Source organism: Chrysochloris asiatica, unplaced genomic scaffold, assembly GCF_000296735.1.
Source record: "Chrysochloris asiatica unplaced genomic scaffold, ChrAsi1.0 scaffold00019, whole genome shotgun sequence".
Taxonomy (NCBI): domain Eukaryota; kingdom Metazoa; phylum Chordata; class Mammalia; order Afrosoricida; family Chrysochloridae; genus Chrysochloris; species Chrysochloris asiatica.
The window spans coordinates 30,434,518-30,458,924 of NW_006408537.1; the positions used below are offsets into that span (position 1 = coordinate 30,434,518).

At 38.0% G+C, this 24,407-nt stretch overlaps 1 protein-coding gene across 2 annotated transcripts in view; it reads left to right on the forward strand.

Moving 5' to 3' along the window:
• Positions 1-24,407, forward strand: part of MYO6 (myosin VI) — a 108,353-nt gene that overhangs the window by 8,333 nt on the left and 75,613 nt on the right. For both annotated transcript variants that reach the window (XM_006835764.1, XM_006835765.1), the window contains exons 2-8: positions 2,552-2,621; positions 8,092-8,165; positions 13,041-13,170; positions 15,444-15,549; positions 17,069-17,124; positions 20,163-20,260; positions 22,884-23,048. In XM_006835764.1, the coding sequence (XP_006835827.1) occupies positions 2,552-2,621; positions 8,092-8,165; positions 13,041-13,170; positions 15,444-15,549; positions 17,069-17,124; positions 20,163-20,260; positions 22,884-23,048 (699 nt within the window). The remainder of the gene's footprint in view (positions 1-2,551; positions 2,622-8,091; positions 8,166-13,040; positions 13,171-15,443; positions 15,550-17,068; positions 17,125-20,162; positions 20,261-22,883; positions 23,049-24,407) is intronic.

Sequence of the window (24,407 nt, forward strand, 5' to 3'; positions counted from 1 at the left end):
GCAGCCTGGATTTTATTCAGTAAACAGCAGTTGTTGTTGTTGAGTCGGATCTGACCCATAATGACCCTGTAGGGTTTCCAAGAAGTGGCTGGTGGCTTGAACCACCAACCTTGCAATTCAAACTGACCTTGCAGTTGAGTTCATTAACCCTTAATGCCTAACCAGGACTCCAAACAGCAATAGTCCTGTCTTACATTGCTTTCGCTGTTGTTGTTAAGTGCCAGTGAGTTGGCTCTGACTCATAGCAACCCTGCATAGACTTTCTGAGAAGTGGCTGGTGGGTTTGAACTACTGACCTTGCATTTCAAATGGGCTTATCCTACAGTGACGCACAAGTACTCCTATATTGCTTTTATAGATTTATAAATAATACTTTTAAGTGAACTGTTTTTTTAGAGCTTTATTTGACGGGTATGAAAACTTACCTCACAAGAGAAATTGTAATTTTTTGCCAAATATCAATTTATAGGTATCAGAGTTCCTGGAGCCCTGGTGTAGCGCTGTGGGTTAATGGACTGGACTGCAAAGTCAGTTTAATCTTCAAGGCCGGAGGTTTAAGTTCACGAGCTGCTGCTCAGAAAGCCTATACAGGGTCCCTATGGGATGGAACCGACTCTATGGCGTTTAACAACAACATCAGGGTTCCTGGTGTGGCACTATAGGATAAGCACTGGATTGCTAACCACAAGATCAGTGGTTGAAACCTGCAAGCTGCTCTTGCAAACCCTATTGAATGGGTTGCTATGAGTTGGAACTGACTTGATGACATTTAACAACAACAGCATTAAAATGACATGGATAAAATTCAATTTTCTCTAGATGCAACTTGAGACAGTTTTTTCTCTCTTACACGAAGACATCTTCTTAATTCTAGAGTGTCAACCAGAACTTTTAATTGATAAAATGTATTATTGAATGGATCATTAGTTTTTACTCATGGGAATCTGTAGTTTTTTGTTTTTTTTAATGTTTTATTGTCAATTATGTGATAATTTACATGGGGGAGAACATTAGTTTTACATTCTTCCTGTCGTATATCATTTCATTGCCGTGGTTACAATTCCCTCCATGCATCGTCAACCAACCACATGGTATACACTACAAGCCTTCCCCCCGGTCGTCAGCACACAGCCCTTCTCCCTCTCTGTGTCTAAAGTCCCCAACTGCTCCATCTCTCCACGTCATCATCTCTGCCTCCATCTCAGGCATCACTCCTTCTCTGGGTAGGGTCCCACTCTCCGATATTTTCCCTTGATGATCCCAGGGACCTCCGCTCCTAGGCTGAAAAGTTTATTACTCCCCTCCTTGCTACAAAATGTCTACCTTTACATTTCCAACCTTCATAATCAGTCCTGATAACAATTATTCACTATTGTATCACAAGAGACCCACCTGCATTTCATTTCATCAACCCTGCCTAGACAGATTGTATACTAAGTGGAGATTCTATCTTCCTTCATGCCCTCTGAATCTATGTTCCCTCTTGAAAGCTTGTAAGCCAGTAACTTCTTGCCTTTGTACAGCCCTCCCCCACCCATTTTGGGTAGCCAGTGTTCAAGTTGCCCATCCCTGTCTACTTTGTGTATGGAAGGGGTGAGAATGATCCTCGCTGTAAAGATTTGTTCCCTCTTTTGAGCTACTGCATCCATAGGTGTAGGTCAGGTTCATCAAATGGTATCCGATTACTCTTTTATTCCTCTTCCTTCCTCTAGTTGAGTTCTGATCATCCAGTCATTGAAGCCAGGTTAAGTGGGTATTATCTGCAAGTGTGGGTGTTCTTGTGCATATGCCCTCTCTTCTTATCAGCTCTAGTCCTCTCCACTCTAGTCCTCTGTGGCTATGTCACTGACTCTGGGCCCAAGAGTTCCCAGGTCTTGCCACACTGGTCTCCACCCGGGTTCACAGAAGTCTATTGAACATTGTAGGGCTTAGCTTGCAGCTTCATTGCTGTTTTTCCCTTACTTTCCCTTATCGGTGACGAACGTGGTCACCAATCAGAGCATGTATTCCCATTGAGCCTTAGTCTTGGAAGGGGGAATCTGTAGTGTTTTGGACCAATTTTTTTTGGTTACTATTTATATTTCTGTATATGTTTTACTCAATGTCATTAAAGAAAAAAATAGTCTGTTCTGTAGTTATAACTGGATGATTGAATGTTACATTATCCTTTTATTAAAGCAGTAAAACTGATGTATATCATGTATAAACATTAAACTTTTTATTTTTTAAATAAGATTATTAGTTTTATATAGTTTACTTATATAAACTGAATATTAAGATACTTCTTTTACTCCACTCTAAATGTTAGAGCCTAGGATTCTTAATTACTTTTTTCCATTATTGATTCAGGTTCAGGGTAACAGTGGATAATGCATTTTTGTAAATTTACTCTGTTTTAGGGTTAGTGACTTGCTAAATACTAGTAACTAATTGCATTTTAATAAAGAGTATGTTATTGCCATTATTACACTGTATACAACCAATTAAGCTCCTTTATTATTCTTATTTTTTATAAGCCTCTGTCTTAGTGAGTTTTTGTTTTGTTTGTTAGACATTTTTGGCTGTTATAAATCAAGTGTTTCCTGCAGAAGAGGACAGCAAAAAGGATGTGGAAGATAACTGTAAGTATCAAGCTAAAATTATTTCTCAGTATAGAAAAGAAAATTGTTCTAAATTAGTGGTTACATTACTAGATACACTAGACAACTTCAGAAGAAATACAGGTTTTTGACATAAGGTTCATGTGAATGGAGAAATTCAAGAGTTCTAAATTTATTATTGCCTCACATTTGCATTTTGGTGAAAAGTTACCTTAAATATCCTTTTTAGAGTTTTTTTTTTTTAATTGGATAAAAGTGGTGACTGGTAACAATTACTTTAATAATTTAGCTAATGAACCCTTATTAACTGATTTGAAAGAATTAATTTGAACTACAACTAGAATCAAGAGATTATAGTCATACATATGGTTCAGTAATTAGAAAGTTAAGTCAGTAGAGGCACTGTATGTCACTGTTTGAAGTAACTAAACTTAAACCCCCAAAATTATGTCTTAATTACTAGTTGAATATTATATTAATCATTAAACATATTAAAATGCAACATTAATTTGAGTTAGAAATAATGATCTCAGCATGTGTAGTGGAAATAACACTATATATTTTTCTAGATAAAGCAGTAATCAGTTTTCATTTTTTGTGTGTGGTGGGGCAATATTCAGGAATCATGTCAAGTTTTCATGCATTTTTAAATGGTATCTGATATTAGAAATGCTCTATTTAAGAAAAAGTTAAGAGAAAGGAGTAAGTTTGTCCCTTGTTGATTTTCTCTGGAGTTCAGAGTAAGTAACCTTGTTAATTCTCCCCTCTCATATGTGAATGGAGGTAGTGGGGTGGTGGCAGTCATGCATATCTGAGGTCCACTTCTGGCTGTGCTATTAGGAACAGAGTTTCCATGGACAATTTATCTCTTCTCTTTGAGCTTCTTAGCTGTAAAATATGAGTAATAATATATATGATGCATGCTTTGAAGTGATATTTTTTAAATGCTTAGCACAGTTCCTGATATCTCATAGGCTCTCAGTGTTAGATGTTATTACTAGGTAGAAGGAGACCTAGTGATGAGGCAAGGGTTTGAAATCATCAACCACATTTTCTCTTGCAGAGTGGCTGGTGGGTTTGAGCTGCCGACTTTTGAGTTCGCAGCAAATATTTAACTGTTGCACCACTAGAGTTCCTCTTTCTATACCACATTAGTCTCAACTGCTAACAGGTTATCTGTAAGGGTAACAGTTGTGTAAGGGTAACAGTTGAGACTAATATGGTATAGACTACAAAATTTGGAAAGGATTCTAAAAGTTGCCTGATTCAATTTCTTTTTCAGTAATAGAATGACTTCAAAGATGGTATGTTGTTGTTGTTATGTGCCGTGGAGTCGGTTCCGACTCATAGCGACCCTGTACAGGATTTCCGAAGCTGTAAATATTTATGGGAGCAGAAAGCCTCATCTTTCTCCCGCAGAACAGCTGGTAGTTTCGAACTGCTGACCTTGCGGTTTGCAGCCCGATTCGTAACCACTACGCTACCAGAGCTCCTTCAAAGACAGTATAAAATGGTAAAATTGATATCTGCTGTGTTAAATCTGTTTGTGAGTTCCTTTTTGTTGTTGTTTCAGTGAATTAGAACTGTAATGGATAAGTATGTTCTTAAACAGTATCATCCAGTGTGATAACTTCTGGTGCACACACCTACTCCCCCCACCCATCTCCCTACAGCTTCTCCCCTCTCCCACTGGCCAAGGCAGAGACCATCCTCGTGGTCCACCTGACCACACCCTGACTGGTGGGTAGGGGTGGGGTGATGAGTTATCAGACTGGTGACACCAATCCTGCCATGACAACTCTTCCCTCTGTGGTGCCAGCCCCTGCCACTGGGTGTCCCTCCTTCTGACAGTGTCTGAGGTGAGGTACTACTACCCTAGTGATGCTCATCTATTTCTCTAGTCAGATCCTCAAATTTAACAGGGAAGTGATACCTTGTTATGACCTTCTCAGTAACTTTTTGAAGTCTTCATTAGAAATTTTCAGGTGTTGGAATTATATTATTATTACAAAGTACTACTGACTGTGCTTAAGGAGCTCTGGTAGCGTAGTGGTTACGAATCGGGCTGCGAACTTAAGGTCAGCGGTTCAAAATTACCAGCTGCTCCGCGGGAGAAAGATGAGGCTTTCTACTCCTGTAAGGATTTACACCCTCGGAAACCCTGCACAGGGTCGCTATGGGTCGGACCCGACTCGATGGCACTTAACAACAACAACTGACTGTGCTTATAGAAACCAACTCTGTTCATTATTTATATGAGGGGGTTTCAAAAAGCTGTTGAAAATCATTAATTATCTTTTAATTCCATTTTTCTATGAGCTTTTTATGATTCATCTTATTTAAAAATTAAAAATTTTTAGATTCTTTTGAGTTTGATAAAATCTGTGAGTAATTAGGCATAAAATGCAAAATGTGTGTATGCAAGGTTGCATGTAACTAGGCAAACCAAGTCATCCTTAGGTTGGCTACTAGGAGGGAACTAGGTGAGCAGGAAGCTCAGGCTCAGGTGAACATTCCTATACTCATAACTCAAGGAGGTGTGGGCAACCAAGAACTACCATTAACCAGTCTAACAAACCAAACGGCATACAGATTTTCCTTTTCCATGTCTTCATGAAAATAGAGTATGCTGAGTAGCATGATTTAAGGGGAAGATCAATCATGTAAATGATTTTGGTCATTGGCAGATAGGTCACGAGCTAAGAGATTTGTGTGGTGTAGTTAACAGAAACCCCAAAGAAGGCAAGTGGTGAGTGTGGAAGGAAGTGAAGAAAGGAAAGTAGCAGCCGTTCACACACCAGTGTAGGTTTCTGTGATTAACTTTACAAGGGAAGTGTCATGTGAGATTGGATATCTATCGTACAGTGGCAGGTGAGACACGGGGGAGTAGTGCAGGCTTTGCATCAGGGAAAGGCAACATGTAGACTCGGGCTCTTAGGGGATGAGAGTGGGAGACACAGAGACACAGGCATGTAGAAAGGGAGGGAAATAAAACCCAAACCTGCCTATCTCCTCTCATTGTTCTTCCTTACAAGGGAGAGCTGCCATTCATCTGTTCTGAGGTTTTACCCACTTCTGTTTTATTCTGTTTTAAGTGATATAAGAAAGCAGTGAGGCATGTTCCCTTGGAAAGTGAACTAGCTGCACTATGAATGAGATAAGTATAGCAAGAGGTTCCTGTTTAACAGCATCAGTTAGGTGTTGAACTGGGTGTTGAGTACTATGCATTTGCAGTGGAGGATCACATAGAAATGAGTCATGTATTTTTAACCCAAATCAGATATGCAAAAATATCATGATAATATTGACGGTATATGATAGTCAGTATAAAGAAAAACACAAAGAAGAGATTAGTATTGAGGAAGGGAAAAAATGGGGGCGTGATCATAATATTTGAAATGGCAGCAACTATGGGCTGAAACCCAGCAATGATTGTGAGGCTGGCACAGGAGCCTGCAGTGTTTTGTTGTTGTGTATAGGGTCACTATGAGTCGGAACCAACTTGGAGACACCTAACAACAGCAAAAGAGATGTAGAGGATGTTTCCGGCTGAAAGCAATATGTGAATGATTTTTGGGTTTGGTGAATAGTTTAGACTGTCTGCTACTTACAACATATTGAATTGAATTTTGGAAAATTATAGAAAGGTCAGTTTACTCCAGGTTTGGTTTATTAAGGACTTTGAGTGTCAGACTTGAATATGGGCTTTGGACATTGATGCTTTTGAGCAGGAGAGATTTAATTAGGTTTCAGAGCCTGAATGATATAAGTGATTTATGAGTGGATGCTAACTGAAAGGTTCGCAAAGAGGTTCTGTGGAGTTCTGATGTGGCGCTGTAGGATAATGCACTAGGCTTCAAGGTCTGTTTGAACTGCAAGGTAGGCAGTTCAAACTCACCAGCTGCTCCATGGAAACCCTACTCAGGGTGCTGTGGGTCTGAATCAACTCAACGACATTTCGCAAAAGCAGAGGCTCTGTGGAAGAAAGGTCTGGCCAATGGCTTCTGTAAAAATTACATCCAAGAAAACTCTATGAACAGTTCTACGCTGTGTGACACGTGGGGTTGCCATGAATTGGGATCCGACTAGGCAGCAATTAACAACAGCATAGTTTAGTTAATGTGTCAGATTGGATGGATGAGAGAGACTAAGGTCATTCAGAGATCACTGTGATCACAAAGGCGGTAATGAGACCTAAACCAGAATTGTGGCAATGGAAACAAAGGACAGACATTTCAGAGATTCAGATAATGAACACCAGTGATGAGCCGAAACTGTGCTTTGCTTTATTATTATATGGTATGAAAACTTGAAAAATTATTAGAAAGGAAGAGAAGAAAGATGGTCTGAGTATTGACTAAGGTTTGCAATCTGTATGACTGAAAAAAAAAATGATGGTGCTAATAACAGCAAAAAGGGTGTTGGAAAGAGTCATGGTTTTATTTAATTAGCATGTAAGTATTGTTAAGTGCTGTTAAGTCCATTTGGACTCAGACAGTGACCCTGTATAAGGTTTTTGAGCAGCAGCTGGTGGGTTTGAACCACCAACCTTGCAGTTAGCAGTCCAGTGCTTATTCCATAGTGCCACACCAGTACTCCAGAAGAACAGAAATAGCATTCTATACTTAACAGGATATTGGAGGTCTAGAAAAAGAGATTGGGAGTCAACTTTGGCTTATTAGTACAACAGATGTCAGGAAAACACGGTATCTATTCTGATTCTAAGGAGTCTTGGTAGCACAAAGGTTAAGAGCTCCACTGCTAACTATAACACTGGTGGTTCAAACTCACCCAATGTGTCCATGGAAGAAAGAACTGCCAATCTGCTATGGTAAAGATTACAGCCTAGAAAACCCTATGGAACAATTCTTCTGTCACGATGGGTTACTATGGATAGAAATTGATTTGATGGCACCTCACCACACCATCCTGATTTGCAGTTGTTGTTGTTATGTGCTGTTGAATTGATTCTGACATATAGTGACCCTGTATAGGGTTTCCAAGGAGCATCTGGTGGGTTTGAACAGCCAACCTTATAGGTCACAGCCCAGTGCTGATCCTACAACATCATACCAAGAGTTAGCTGTATATCTTGAGTTAAGATGTTTGTAATTTCTCATCATATCAGTTTTGAGGGACTCTGGCAAAATGATGGAACAGTCCCTTACGATTCTAAACTTTTATCTTTTGAGTTTTATCTGCAAAATTCTGAGTTTCACACTGGATTAGTTTCAGAATGATGGTGTCCTTCATCAGGTGAGTTCTTCAGTTGGACGTTAATTGTTTAAAAATATTAGAGTAACAACTTTGTGAACTGGAAATATATTAAAACAATTTCTGAGGTTTACTTGTACCAGAGCTTTCAAAAGATTGAGTTAAATCTAACCTTGCAGCTGAATTTTAGCATAGGTCAAAGTAATTTTGGTTTAAGATAGTATTATTTATTCTTTTTCCCCAAATATCTAATATTTTGCAAATTTTTATTTCTTAGGTTCACTAATGTATTTAAATGAAGCCACACTGCTCCATAATATCAAAGTTCGGTATAGTAAAGACAGAATTTATGTAAGTATTTTACCTATGACTTAAGTTTTTGTGAGGTGTTTTTTTTTTTTTTTTAATTGTACGTGTTTGGCTGTTTTGAACTGAGGATTTTCTAACAGGTAACCCCACACGGCTCTGAACCTGCTGGACAGTGTGTGCGCCCTGAGGACTAGGAATTTTATCGTCATTTACACCTCTAACTCAGAACTTGTCTGACACCTAGTAGAAATTCAATAAATATTTGTGGAATGGAAATGAGTTCAGAACATCACCTTCATATTAAAAAAACAAAAAAAGGAAAAATCCAGTTTGATTATATTAAAAACATAAAAATAATTTTGGATGTTGATTTTTTTTCTTCTTTCAGTATCCTGTTTAATAAATTCACTTTCTACAGTGTTTTACAGAGAATTTAAAGCACAAAGATATTGAAATAAAAAGTTTGAATAAAGGTAAAATACAGATTAGAATGCAGTCAGAATATGAGGAAATAGCAAGAACACAGAAGTGCTGAACCTAAATAGTTACAATATTTCAGTAAACTCCAGATATCCTTTAAAATCCAAAGTATTAAAAAATGAGAAAGAATGCTTTAGTGTAAATAATCAGGGTTTATACCAAATGATTCAAATAAATATTTAACTGTTGTTGTTGTTGTCATGTGCCATGGAGTCGGTTCCGACTCATAGCGACCCTGTACAGGGTTTCCAAGGCTGTAAATCTTTACCGGAGCAGAAAGCCTCATCTTTCTCCCACGGAACAGCTGGTAGTTTCGAACTGCTGACCTTGCGGTTCACAGCCCGATTTGTAACCACTATGCTACCAGAGCTCCTTAATTATTTGACTAGTATGCTGTAATTGTAATTATTCATTGGCAGTGTGCAAGATTTTATTCTAATATGACCTAGTAGTAGAGTCCTTTGTTGTCCAGAGATAGATAAATTATCCACCGGTAGTTCTCCTGTTATGAAGAGGGACTCTTCATTATTTTTGAACGAAGAAAATGCCTGGCTTCTTTGACACCTCCTAGATCAAATGACAATCTTCATCTTTTATATCACTATCAGTTTGCCTAATTGTACTTACTTGATTCTGACTCAATTACCTTTAGTCTTTGCCATCTGTCCAAGTAGTGACAGCTGGCAAGTAGGACTAATGTAGTCTTTTCCAAAAGAGTTTACTTGACGTCTTCATGGAAAAAATGGAATTGACCGATAATGGAATTTCCCCATGAACTTTTTAAAGCCCTCCATGTGTGTTTATTTAAAATTTTAAGGTTTTGTTTTCTTGATTTTTTCAAAATCAATTTAAAAGTATATTTAGGTTAAAATATGGCTAGTCTTGATTAGAGAAAATATGTAGAAGTAAAACTCACTCGATTGGCAAATTCATATTGAGCACCTGATGTATACTAATGGCATCTGTTGATATGATATAATAGAAATTTTTAATGTTGTTTTTGTTACAATAATTTAATTTGTAGTGAATAAATACAGTGAGTGTTAATTCTTTGCTATCCAGGAAACAAGTAGAATTGGTCTTTTTTTTTTTTTTTTTTATATGTTTTGTATCACTTAGTGATGGTGGAGGGATCTTTTTTATTCTTTATTTGATCAAATTTTAATTGTTTCAATATGTATTTTTCAGGTTTAGAAATACTTTTATTTTACAGAATGATTATAATTTATTTGTATTTGAGATATTAAAAAAATGTTGGAATGATTCCATATGGGGAATCCATAGGCTGATGGTTCAAGTCTACTAGCTGCTCTGTGGGAGAAAGATGAGGCTTTCTGCTCCTGCAAAGATTTACAACCATAGAAACTATACAGGTTCTCTATGGGTTAGAACTGACTCGATGGCACTAAACAACAAGAACATACAAAGCATTAATATTCATGTGGTTTTCATTGGTCTTTTAATGTTTCCTGTGTTGTAGTAATAATACACTTTGAACTTTGACTACTAATAACTGAAAATTTATATTAAGTATTAACTGTAGTTGTCCACTTTTTTCACAAGTCATTGCTAAATTGCATAATTGATAGGAAAAAATAAATCACCTGGTTCTCTGGGAAGTTATAATTTTTTGTTTCTCATACATAATGGCTGCATCATGTTGAATGAATCATTGAGTTTTTAGGGCTACTCCTAGTTTTCATTTGCTCCTTCCCATTCATATGTCTGCAGTTGGCAGATAACTTCTGTTCGATCGTGGCTGTCTGTGCTCATGAACTCTGTTTACAGACCCAGTGTTTTTATAGTTTATTGAAGCCATGGTTGATATGCATTTTTTTTCCAGGCAATTATCCCTTTAGTTATAAAAAACATTAAAAAGCAGATATTTATAACTGTAGCCATTATTGCTATGATATATGTAAGGAAAGGAGGTGATTTAAAATTATAATTTAATTTGTTATTTTTATATTTTCTACTAATCAGAATTATTACAGCCTCCTTTAGATTTGAATAAAATCATAGCTAACCCACATTTCATGTTCACATTGGTTATTAAAATCTCTGCAACTTTCCTTTCGTCTCTCATAGACAGATTATTATCTGGGATTTCTTATTTTTACTCCAGTCTAGGAAATACCTTTGGGAACATTTCTTAATCTTTAGATTTGTACTCTGAGAGCTCAAGAGTTTACACATTATTTTCCTTCCACAAATAGAAGCAGAAAAGATAAAAATATGACACTATATGTACTAATTTTGCCAACATTATTAAACCACAACTTTTTTTCATGTTTAGTAAGAGATTTTATAAATTCTATAGGCACATTTTCTGATTTCCTTGTTGTTGTTGTTATGTGCTGTGGAGTCGGTTCCGACTCATCGTGACCCTGTACAGGGTTTTCGAGGCTGTAAATCTTTACGGGAGCAGAACGCCTCATCTTTCTCCCGCGGAACAGTTGGTAGTTTCGAACTGCTGACCCCCCCCGCCTTGAGGTTGGCAGCCCGATTCATAACCACTACGCTACAAATTTAAAAGCAAGCTTAAATTGCTCACTAAATATTTAGTCCATCAGCGTTTTTTGTTTTGTTTTGTTTTTGAGTTGACCCAAAGTGGTAACTTAGCCAAGTTAATTTGTTCTTGGAACCCAAAACAGCAGTATTACATATATTTGACCTTCAAGTTAAGATCATTGGGCAGAAGAAAGCAAGGAAACTTGGGTTCATATTTTTACTTTGCCAGTAACTCATGATGTGACAGGTCATATTGATTTTGTGGGGCTCGTACTCATTTATAAAATAAAAATGAACTTGGTGATCTCTAAGCTTCTTTCTAGCTCTAGAAATTGTGACTCGCCCCAATAATCTTCTAATTAGCCTTACTTGACTCTGCAGGGCTCAGATCTTAATAACATTTACAGGGTTGGAGAGGTCCCCAAAGAGCTGGATCTATACTAGGGCTGTTTATGCAGAGTGGGGAGGAGTAACATTTGCTGGGACTTGGGTATAAACTGAATCAAAATCAAGACAAAATATGGAATGCCTGTTATACATGTGTGTGTAGTAGATATAAAACTATTATGAAGAATTTTGTGATTTCAAAAGGAGTCAGTTTACATTTATATGTAAAAAGTGCTAACCCCATTGAGTTCTGACTAGCCACCCAACCCCCTGAAAGTGTCAAGGAGGTGGTCTGATCCATGCCAGGGTAAAGCTGCATTGTTGGAAGGCCGAAATAATGGACCGAGGCAGGCTCAGAGCTGATGTGTCTTCCAGGACTGGTAGAAGCAACACACTGGACAACAGCCAACCTGTCATGAAGGGGGACCAGGTAGAAGTTGGCTAACTGCACAGCAGACCAGAGATAGTAGTTGGTGATGAGGGCAGCTGGATAATCCCACTGAGTTTAGCCCAATTGTCCTGGGCTGAGAGTCCATTGAGTGTCCTTACCAGTGGGAGGAAACACAGACTCCCAATCCAATAACATCTTCTTTAGTGCATGTCACTTGCTGGTGCCAGCTATGAGCCAATACAAAACTTTGTATCAACCTCCTGCTACAGGGGCCACAAAGCTACAGCCCAGAGATGCCATGGTTAGGGCCCGGCTGTCCTCGTGATCCTGAAGACCCCACCTCTCCACCAGCTGCGGAGTGTGAGCTCAACCTGGAGCAGCACTCTCACACGTGATATCTCCATCAGTGTTTTTAAGCAGTAGTTAGTATGTTCCTTTTTTCAGACATCTGGGACCAAGTGATCACCCAGACAGCTAAATTAATCCTCTTGGCATTCAGTGATGTGGATGAACCCAGTGAATCTTTTGAGCTATATTAAAGTCTTCAGTAGCAGCTCACAACCTATGAGCAAGTGAATAGTCTAGTTGAGGAATATAAATGAACAAAACCTGAGCTGAAGGAAAACAACTAGGGGAGTAGATTTGAGAGATTTTAGTAGAGACCTAAGAAGACGGACCAAGATAAGGCCTAAAGACTCAGGTTTCAGACTGTGGTGACTTGGTAGTGATGCTGTGAGCCTGGGAGAGGATGTGGAGAATTTTTTCTTTAAGGCAGAGAGATGTTGGTGATGATAAAAAAATATTTATTAAAGAGTTTGGGAAATATGGATCCTATAGAGATGAGGGAATACTTAAAGTTGAAAAATATAGATTTGAGAGTACTAGTTATATTGTGGTACTACTGTAAGATAAGCACTAGACTGCCAACTACAGAGTCTTTGGAAACTGTTTACAGGGTTGCTGTGAGTCAGAATGAACTCGGTGCACTTAACCACCCCTAGTTATATGGAGGGCTGAAGGTATAGGACTAGATACAGTATTTTACTTCTCTAGCTGCGTCTTCTTGGTTTATTTCACTCTCCTCTGAAGTTTATTTAGTTTTAAATGAAAATAGTAATTTAAAAATTTTGTTTGTTTTTCCTGTTTAGACATATGTCGCCAACATCCTGATTGCAGTGAATCCATACTTTGACATACCTAAAATATATACTTCAGAAACAATCAAGTCTTATCAAGGGAAATCTCTTGGGACAATGCCACCTCACGTCTTTGCAATTGGTATGTAATTTAATTGCATTTTAAATCTTTCTTTATAGAGATTGACTCGGTTTTTGTTGTTATTGTTATTTGCTTTGTTTGGGGTTTTGTTTTGTTTTTTTTTTGAATATATATTTTAGAGGAACTGCATGCATTTCGGGTTTATTAATATTGTTAGTAACATATACATAGGGTGGAGAAGAATACATTTGTAGCCAACTCATGGGTGAGTCATGCATTATCTTTGCCAGTACCTATTTCCTCATAGGTGTGTCCACCCAGTTGAAAGCAGGACATAATAAAAGCTGACTTAATGGTTCTTATGACTCTTCACCATGGGCTGCTCTATTTGAAATGTGACCTTTACAGCTTTGAAGCCTAGACCTTTCCCTGTCACCCAGGACATCACCTGAGACTGTGTTATTAGGCTAACTCAGCCTTCTCTCTTGCATTATCTTGCATCATAAAATTAAAGGATTGTAATAGTGGTGTAACTTAATGTTCCTTGGAATTAGCATAGGAAAACAATAGTGTTTGTCTTTGCCTCTTTCTGCCCTTCTCTCATTTTGAAGCACTATAGCGCTGAGGCACAGAAAGATGAAGTTATTTGATAAGACTTAGAAATTACCCTCCCTGGTAGCCAGTGACTGCAAATATGTATAAGATGTTAGATAATCATTTGGAGTCAGACTCTAAAAAAATTGTGATTTTTTTAATTTTTACTTTTTATTGTGAATTAAATGAATATTTATAGACAAGATCATCAGTTTTATTTTCACCTGGTTCTAAAAGCAGTCTGTTTCTTTTGGCCTTCCCTTCATTCCTGTTTTGACCTTCATTTCCTGATTTGGCTGACCATGGGGCTATTAGCAGGATAGTATTAGGTTGACTTGCACTAAGAAGCTCTGATGATCATTACTAAACCAGCTTTTAATTTTAGCCTTTTTACTGCTAATAAAATATGTTTAGAATGATTCCATAGAAACACGTAGAACAGGTTGCTGATATGTTGCTTCAACAGGATGGGCATATATTCCTGCATGTAGTTTATACTTCTTTAGAGGAAAAGCCATTTGTAAAGCTTTCTTTTCTGTTATGATTGGTATATCTCTGAAATGAGAGAAACAGTTGCCTTATAGGGCCAAATTGGTCAAGAACTAGTTTTGAATTAAAATTGTCTTAATAGATCTCTTTTACAAAACAAGGAATTAAATTGTGTTCAACGTATTTGTCTAATCTTAAATTTACTGAAGACACTTTATAGTGTATTGTCGGTATTGAACGAAGACACTTATTTATACATAAGGAGCCTGGTAGTGTAATGGTTAATTGGTTGATTGCTAATTGAAAGGTCAATGGTTTTGAACCCACCAGCCGCTCTGTGGAAGAAAGGCATGTCAATCTGCTTTCATAAAGGTGGTTGTTGTTGTTGTTAAGTGCCATCGAGTTGGTTCTGACCCATAGCGACGCTGTACAGGGTTTCCAAGGCTGTAAATCTTTACAGGAGCAGAAAGCCTCATCTTTCTCCCGCGGAGCAGCTGGTAGTTTCGAACTGTTGACCTTAAGGTTCGCAACCCGATTTATAACCTCTACGCCTACCAGAGCTCCATAAAGATTCCAGCCTTGGAAACCCTAGGGTGCAGTTATGCTCTGTTCTATGGGTCGCTGTAAGTCAAAATTGACTTGATGTTAAACTAATTTTTTACAGGCCTTAGCGTTATAAATGTGTGTGTGTGTGTCTTTAAAATTAGCAGATCTCAGAAATTTAAAGTAGCTAATTTGGCCTGTCTTTGAAGCGCTTACAAATTCTATGAGATGTTTAGATTTGATAGTTTAACAGAAAACAAAAAACAAAACAAAGCACCTTATAGCTTTATTTCACAATTATAATTATTTTTATCCAGCAGAATTTTTGGTTGCTAGGTTTCTTACATCTAATTTTGCTCTGGGGACTTCATTAGTTATGCATAGTGAGCATTTTTATTATCCCTCTGTATTAGGGAGTGCTGGGCCACAGCTCATAATACGGAGCTATTCCTCCACAGACCTCTGAGTTGTTTATTTGGATTTTGTATTACTCAGCTGCCAGGATAACAACAACAACAACAAAAAAACACTTTTAGAAATATGTTGAAGACTTTTGAATGATTTTCATAAAAGATTTGATTACCTGTAAAACATTTACATTTTCCTTAGGAGCAAAATACTCTTTAGTTTTAAGCGAAATTTGTATCATTTAGTACATTTGTAGTAAATACATATTGCCTACCATTAACGTGTTGTTTTGACCATAGCTGATAAGGCTTTTCGAGACATGAAGGTGCTCAAGATGAGTCAGTCTATCATTGTATCTGGAGAGTCAGGAGCTGGCAAAACAGAAAATACAAAATTTGTTTTAAGGTCAGTATTCAAATAATCTGAAATATTTTGAATAGGTTGATTTTTGATACCTTGTATGCTTGGTGGCATAAATTTGAAATAGTGAGCTCTATCCCTTCTAAGAAACAGACACTTCATGCGGAAGCTAAGTGGTAGATTGTTAAAAGTTAACTCTAACAAATTACTTGCCTGAAGAACCTAGAGGAGACTCGTGCTGGGTCGGCAGGAGAAAATAGAGCGTTCCTTTAGAATTCAACCTTTATATTCTCTTCTCAGTATCCCTGCTATCAATGTAGATGGAACCAGTTTTTACCTCATATTTGTGATGATTGTCCCCCTTTTAAGGAAATCCTCCCCTTCCTCCCTCCTGTTTGCTGTCATCAAATTAAAGTGTCTCTACTGTGTTTTGAATCATAACATACTATAAATGGAAGGCACTATAGCACTCATTACAGTTCTTTACAGATCCAGGGGAGTTAAAACCACTGGTGAAGGGACTGCTAGAGCCACTGCATTCTGAATTCTCTCTACTGCTGCTCTTCCCACTTTATCATAGTTCTTGGTTGATGCTGGCATGGCAGCACACTTTTTGAAATTTTGCTACTTATTATGCCAATACTTGGGCGTGCGGTTGCTTCGTAGCATAAGCAAGCACTTGACTCTGAACCACAGATTGACAGTTGGAGTCTACCAGCTGCTCTTACAGGAGAAAGATGAGGCTTTCTGTTCCCACGAAGATTAATATCCTCGGAAACCCTATGCAGGGTCGCTATAAATCTAACAGACTTGATGGCACCTAACAGCCACAATCCAGAGTATATGTTATTCTGTTATTTAAATAAAACCAATTTAAGAGTTTGTTATGTGTGAGAGGACTTCAAAAAGTTTTGAAATCCTCTTGTATGTGCAGTTCTGGTTAAGTAAATGCTTCCCAGTACTCTTGGAATCCAATTTCTTACTCTTCCTCTAACGTGTATGATAGTCTTATGATGAATCTGTGGCTGTGGTGATGAACAAAAACTTAAGGTTAAATTTATAATTTAAAATCTATATGATAAATCAAAGATTACCCTTTGTTTTGAAACATACCAGGCAAAAAGCCATTCTGTCATATTGTACCTGTCAATACAGTACAATATAAATCATGATGACTTCTAGTGGTTCAGTGGCAACTTGCCTTATTTTATCCATTGAATTAACATCAGGTCACAAATGACTTTGGAACCTCATATAGTACAGAATATTCCTACATAAAATGTGTGTTATATTGAAAATCAAGTATTCAAAATCAGAATGTTTTAAAAAACAGTTTAAGAAAATATTGCTGATTTGAATGTTAAAGGCAATCTAAAAAGATTTTTTAACAAGTTTAAAAAGCTATTACAGGGTATTTGCACTTCAGCCTAAATTTGAAAATTTTAAACACAGATACAATAAACAATCTTAGTTTCTGTTTTAAATGTATTAAATGGTACTAAGCTGTAAATGTAATATGTACAGTATCACTGTCATTTAAATTTTTTAATCTTATATGTTACAGATATCTGACAGAATCCTATGGAACAGGTCAAGACATTGATGATAGAATTGTTGAAGGTATTGCTAATCTTTGAAACTCGATTTCCTATTGTTAGGAATGTAGTGAAATCAGCCGAAGGGCATCCTGTCAGTGCTCTTGAATACTCTTTCCCCAAAGATCCAAAGAGTCTCCCATCTTCCACAAATCTTTGTTCCTCTGAGTTACTTCATGTCTACTGCCCTCTCCCACCTCATATAAGCTCTATCAGAACATGAATTTTCATTTATATTTCAAGCCCCTAGAATAACTCCAAACCAAACCCATAGCCATTGAGTTGAGTCAATTCCAACACAGTGTGACCCTATAGAACAGATTTTAACTGCTCCATGGGTTTTCAGGGCTTAACAGAAGCAGACTGTCACATCTTTCCGTGAGTGACTGGTAGGTTTGAACTGCTGAGCATTAGATTGGCAGCCAAGTGCTTTAATCCTTGCACCACAAGAGTTCCTTTTGTACTAGAATTGTTGTTGTTAAGTGCTGCTGAGTCAGTTCTGACTTAAAGTGACCCTGCATAGGGTTTCCAGGGAGCAGCTGGTGAGTTTGAACCGCTGACCTTGTGGTTCAAACTGACTTTGCAGGCTCGTGCTCTATCTACAGCACCACACTCCATGGATATCTGCTGAATGAATGAAAGAAATATAGGAGACTCTCGGCTTCTTTGTTTTGTGGACCTAGTTTTCTTGATAATCACTTTCCCTGTCCTCAATTGTAAAATTTGGGATGGACCCAGGGTTACACGTTTTTTTTTTTTGTTTTTTTTTTTTTGGTGAGGTGTGAAGAAGAAAAGAGGGAGAAAGATTATTGGGAATTGAAGTGCTCTTCCAGACCAATAATTTTTAAGAATCACCCGTGGAAGGTGATTTTCCTTACATTTTTCGTGCTTAGAAATGATTCCTGTAGCCTGTTTGAAAACTACTGATCTAGGCTACCATCATATTGAATCTGTTCCCACGTTATAGACACCTGTCTCTCTCTCCATTTATATTTTGCTACCCTTTAATACATTCGTGTATTGAAGCTAGAATGATCTTTTTTTGTTTTAAATCCTTCAATAGCTTCATATTGCTCTCAAGATAAAGTCCAGATTCATATTACCACCTACAACCCCTGTGTGGTCAGGCCTCTTCTCTCTGGTTGTAATCATGAGTCATCTTCTATTTGATTCCATGCTAGATTCCTTGTCATTTTTGAAGGTGTTCAGGTCTGTCTAAACACTTTCTCTTCCCTTCCTCACTTCCCTGGTGGGCTTTCAGTAAGTGCTTTTATAATAATGGTGATATTAACATATATAACAGGTATTGGAAACTATATACAGGGTTACATGAGTCGGAACCCACTAGACAGCATAAAGCTACAACAGCAAGCTATATGTTAATATAACTCTAATAAGTAGTTTCAAAGTTAGGCATTGATACAGTTTTTAATTTTTTGAAATCATCTTAATAGAAATAATTTCCTAGTTTTTACTTACAGTTCTTAACTGTGGTGGTGTGACACCAAATGTGAAGATGTCATAGATAATGGATTGCTGCTACTACTGTGTGCCTTTGAGTTGGTTCCGACCCATAGCAACCCTGCCAGTCTTTACGGGAGCAAAGAGCCTCATCTTTCTACTGTGGAGTGGCCAGTAGAATCAAACTGCTGTCTTGTGGTTAGCTGCCCAACACATAACCCACTATGCTATCAGGGCTCTTAAGTCGTGAATTGTTGGTGCTGTTAAGTGCCGTAGAGTTGATTCAGATTCATAGCAGCTGTTGGGTTTGATCTGCCACCCATGTGGTTCACAGTCCAGTGCTATCCTACAGTGCCGCACCAGGAGTCCAACTAACAGATTGTTGTTGTTGCTGGTGTTAAGTGCCATTGAGTCGGTGCCGACCCATAGCAGCTCTCTGTAGGGTTTCCAAGGAGCAGCTGGTGAGCTTGAACTACTAACCTTGCAGTTCAAACTGGCCTTGCAGTCTAGCACATTAACCCGAAGCACCACACCAGGACTCCATGTGATGGATTACTCATAGTGAATTCTTTAAAATTGAGTAAGTAAGAAAGAACAAATGATGGGTTAACTCATTTGTTCACTTGATGTGCAAAGTCAGTTGAGAATTAGATACAATGTTGAGATCCTTTTTATGGTCTCTGAAATGCTGTATACAATTTATTTTCTTTTTATCCTTTCTTCTGAGCCCTGGTGGAGCTGTGGGTTAGGTGCTGAACTGCTAATAACAAGGTTGGAAGTTCAAGCCCATCAGCTGATTCGCAGGAGAAAGCCGAGGATGTCTCCTCCGTTTACAGTTATTAAAATCTCAGAATCCCTATATTGGGTTGCCATGAGTCAGAATCAATTTGATGATAGTGGTGTGGTTTTGGTTTCTGTTTGCTTTGCATACACCTGTTCTTTTTATAAAACTCAGCCTAGACTGATATACCTAAAATCTGTTAACTGATTTTAGTGAAACCTTCCTGAGTCACTGACTACTTGTTCTTATGCTAGTGTGGCACTGTAGGATAATGCACTGGACCTCAAGGTCAGTTTGAGCCATAGAGTTGGTGGTTCAACAACAAAATACGTATTGTTCTGATTTCACTTCTGTATAAAACTGAGCTCATTATCAGCAAAGATCCTGGGCCATATACTACTAATTATCCCATTTCCTTCACTTTGAATAGTGCCCAAACTTAAGAAAACCCTATGAGGAAGTTCTTCTGTGTTACACAGAATAATATGTGTCAGAATTGATTTAATATGGCATCTAACAACAACAGAGTAGAAAGTCAAATATTTATGGATTTTGACATTTACCTGGGGATTCCTCTTTTTTATTGTATATATTTTAGGTTTTTTTTCTTTCTGTTTATCTACTTGTGTGTCATTAAATTGGTTCCAACTCATAGTGACTCAGCATAGGGTTTCTAGGGAGAGACTGGTGGGTTTGAACCACCAACCTTTCAGTTAGCCGTCCATTGCTTACTCTACATCTCTCTGTAAAATGGAATCATACTATTTAGTAATTTCCCTTTATGTTAATTTTTCAATGGATTGTTTTCATTTTCTCAATAGCCAACCCACTCTTAGAAGCTTTTGGAAATGCAAAGACTGTTCGCAACAATAATAGCAGTCGATTTGGGAAATTTGTAGAAATTCATTTCAATGAAAAGGTAAGCAAAGTGAGTTTTGGGGGTATGTTTGTGAGAAATAGAAAGGTCTTGTTAGGATTGTTGTTATCCATTATTTTGTGGTAAATTTGAGTTACTACTGTATTTGAACCCATAGTAAATCCATCTATGTTTCTCTCTGTTACTTGAATAAGTTGGAGAATATATATGTAACAACCTGAGCTATGCACATGATACAACCTTGCTTGCTGAAATTGAAGAGGACTTAAACTACTTACTGATGACAATCAAATAACACAGCCTTTGACATGGGTTGCATCTCAATGTAAAGAAAACAAAAATTTTTTCCACTTACCAATTAACAACATCCATATAAATGGAAAAAAGATTGAAGTTGTCAAAGACTTCCATGTTTCTCGGATCAACTGTCAACACCCATGGAAGCAGCAGTTAAGAAATCAAATGACGTATTGCATTGGGCAAATCTGCTTCACAAGACCTCTTTAAAGTGTTTAAGAGCAAAGATGTCAGTTTGAGGACTAAGGTGCTCCTGACCCAAAACATGGTATTTTCAATAACCTATATATGGTTGTCGAGGCTTGAATTTTTTCTTGAGAAATGCTGAGCGTGTTCTTCCTTTTTGGTTTTCTGATTCCAGATCTTTACACATTTTGTTGTAATATTTGGCTTTATCTTCTCAAGCTGATCTTTGAAATTTTCTGTTCAACTCTTGTACCTCCTCATTTCTTCCATTTGTTTTAGCATCTCTACACTTTAGCTTCTCTATGCTGGAGAGATCAAGAAATCAAACAACGTATTGCATTAGGCAAATCTGCTGCTCAAGAGCTTTTTAAAGTGTTGAAGAGCAAGGATGTCAGCTTGACGACTAAGGTGTGCCTGACCTTACCCAAGGTTATTTTCAATAACCTCATATGCATGCGAAAGCTGGACAGTGAATAAGGAAGACCGTAGAAGAATTGATGCTTTTGAGTTATGGTGTTGGAGCCATGGGCTGCCAAAAGAACCAATAGATCCATTTTGGAAGAAGTGCAGCCAGAGTGCTCCTTGGAGGCCAAAATGGCCAAACTTCGTCTCTTATACTTCGGACATATTGTCAGGAGGGAGCAGTCTCTGGAGAAGGATCTCATGTTTGGTAAGGTGGAGGGTCAGAGAAAAAGAGGAAGACCCCCAACGAGATGGATTGGCCAAGTGGTAGCATCGATGGACTCAAGCGTGGCAACAGTAGTGAGGTAGGCCCATGATCGGGCATTGTTTCATTCTGCTGTGCATAAGATCGCTATGAGTCAGTACCAACTTGATGGCACCTAACAACAATAACAACAACATATATAGTTACAAATTGGGCTGCTAACCTCAAGGTCAGCAGTTCGAAACTACTAGCCATTCCGCGGGAGAAAACTGAGGCGTTCTGTTCCCGTAAAGATTTACAGCCCTGGAAACCCTGTACTGGGTCGCTATGAGTCAGAACTGACTCCAAGGCACAACACCTCCACCACTACCATATTTGTGTGAGGAGTCCTGGTGTGGCGCTGTGGGCTAATGCATCAGACTGCAAAGTCATTTGAACTGCAACAAGGTTGGTGGTTCAAGCTCACCAGCTGCTCCTTGGAAACCCTATACAAGGTCACTATGGGTCGGAATCAAGGAGCTCTGGTAGCGTAGTGGTTACAAATTGGACTGCGAACCGCAAGGTCATCAGTTCGAAACTACCAGCTGTTCAGCAGGAGAAAGATGAGGCTTTCTGCTCCCGTAAAGATTTACAGCCTAGGAAACCCTGTACAGGGTCGCTATGAGTCGGAACCGACTCCACGGCACACAACAACAATGGGTCGGAATCAACTTGACAGCACTTAACAACAATAACACAACAGCAATATTTTTGTGAAAGCTGGACAATGAATTAGGAAGATCATAGAATAATTCTTGATGCATTTGAGTTATGGTGTTGGAGGAGAATATTAAAAATACTATGGATTGCCAAAAGAACAAACAAATCTGTGTTGGAAGAAGTACAGCCAAAGTGCTCCTTTGAAGCCAAGATAGCCAGACTTCATCTCTCATATTTTGGACATATTATCAGGAGGGACCAGTCCCTGGAGAAAGGATATCATGTTTTATAAAGTGGAGGGTTGGAGAAAAAGAAGACCCCCAGTGAGATGTATTGGCACAGTGGCAGCAGCAGTGGGCTCAAACATGGCAACGATTGTGAGGTGGGCGCAGGACTGAGCAGTGTTTCATTCTGTTGTGCCATAGGGTCGCCAAGAGTCAGTACTGACTTGATGGCACCTAACAACAACAACAAAATACATTCACTTTATAGAAGGGATTATCTAAAAGCTAATTTATAACACAAATATTAGATTTGCTTTCAGCATTAAATATTACCTTAGAGCTATTCTTCATGTAAAACATTCTAGATGAACCTGAATTGAGGTGAAAAGCCTCAAAGTTATAATGAAGATGTTTCAAGACAGGGAAGATCCTCTGCAGATATGGAAACATACATTTAGTTGTAACTCCTCTCTTAATTTAGTAAATATTGTAACTTCTTTAATAGACCCTTGTCCATTAGAAAAGCTGAATACTTTATCATTGATAAGTTATGTGATATAACTTCAAATTTTCTCTGTGTTTTGTTTTTTAGAGTTCAGTCGTTGGAGGATTTGTTTCACATTATCTACTAGAGAAATCTAGGATCTGTGTTCAAGGAAAAGAGGAAAGGAACTATCATATCTTTTATAGGTTGTGTGCTGGTGCATCTGAAGATATTAGGGGAAAACTTCATTTGAGCTCCCCAGATAATTTTCGGGTAGGTTTGAAAAAAGGAAACTTCATACAACTTGTGCAAATTGAATTGCCTTCAATCCTAAACTTTAGTTCATTTGGATTTTGACATCTAGTTGTGTGCAACCTTCATTAAATTAAATGTAGTGTGATTGAATGACAGTTTTACCGAGTAGGTTGTTGAAATTTACTGCTGAGTTTATAATATAGCACTAATATAAGGGGGTATGTAATGTGATATGTAAAAGGATAGATGATAAAGCGCTTCCTAATTTAAACTTAATTAGAAATTTATAATAGTTGAGTAATGCTAGCTTTAGTGTTACCTTTGACTTATCTGTAAAAACAGTTTGAGCAGTGAATTAATATTAATAAAGGACATAGGGTTGTCTTCCTTAATTCAGTTCAGCAAGAAATATTTATTGCCTGCTGAGGAAATATTTATTGCATTTATGCCAGGGGTACAAAGAAAAGTAAGATGCAGTTTCCATTCTTGAACAACTTAGAATCTGCTGGGAAACACATACACACACGTAACTGATATGTGATATATTGAATAAGTAAGAGATATGCATCAGCAGCTATAGCAACCTGGCAGTTTTAGAAAGGATTCCTAGAAGAAGGTGTAAACTAGATGAGGAAAGATGGAAAGGATATTTCTGGTAGAAGGAAAGTATGAACGAAGAAGGATAGGAAACATCAAAAGGGTAAGGCTGAAAGTGGTGGGAGTTGAGAATGAACAGCTTTGTCTTCTGCAGTTGAAGGACTTTAGTTAGAAAATGATATCACAGATTTATACTTCACTCTGAGATTGATGTGGAACATAACTTTAAAGGGGTAGGGATGGAGGTGATAGAAATTAAAATGAGGTAGACTGACTGTTGTTGGCAGGTGCCGTTGAATGAGTTGACTCATAGCGAACCTGTTAGGATTTCTGAGGAGAGGCTGGTGAATTTGAACTGTCAACCTTGTGGTTCAAACTGACCTCGTGGTTGAGTGCTTATCCTACAGCAGCACAAGAGGGCTCCTAGCATTGGGTAAATAAGAGGTGCTAATTATTTAAATAGGAAGCATGGTACTGTAGGATAAGCACTGGACTCCGAACCAGAGGTTTACAGTTCAAACCCACCAGCTGTTCCAAGGGAGAAAGATGATGCTTTCTGAACCTCAAAGATTTGGAAACCCTATGCAGCAAAGGAGGGAAAGCTTTTTCTGCCAAAAGTTTTAAATATAATTTGTGGGCCATCCAAAATTATCAATTTAAAAATTAGCATGCTATATTTGGTCAAATATTTGACTAACTCACCCCTAATATGATGGCTGGAACTGTAGTTGTTGTCAGGGCCTTACACAACCTGAGGATCGGATGTTCCCCACTCCTGCT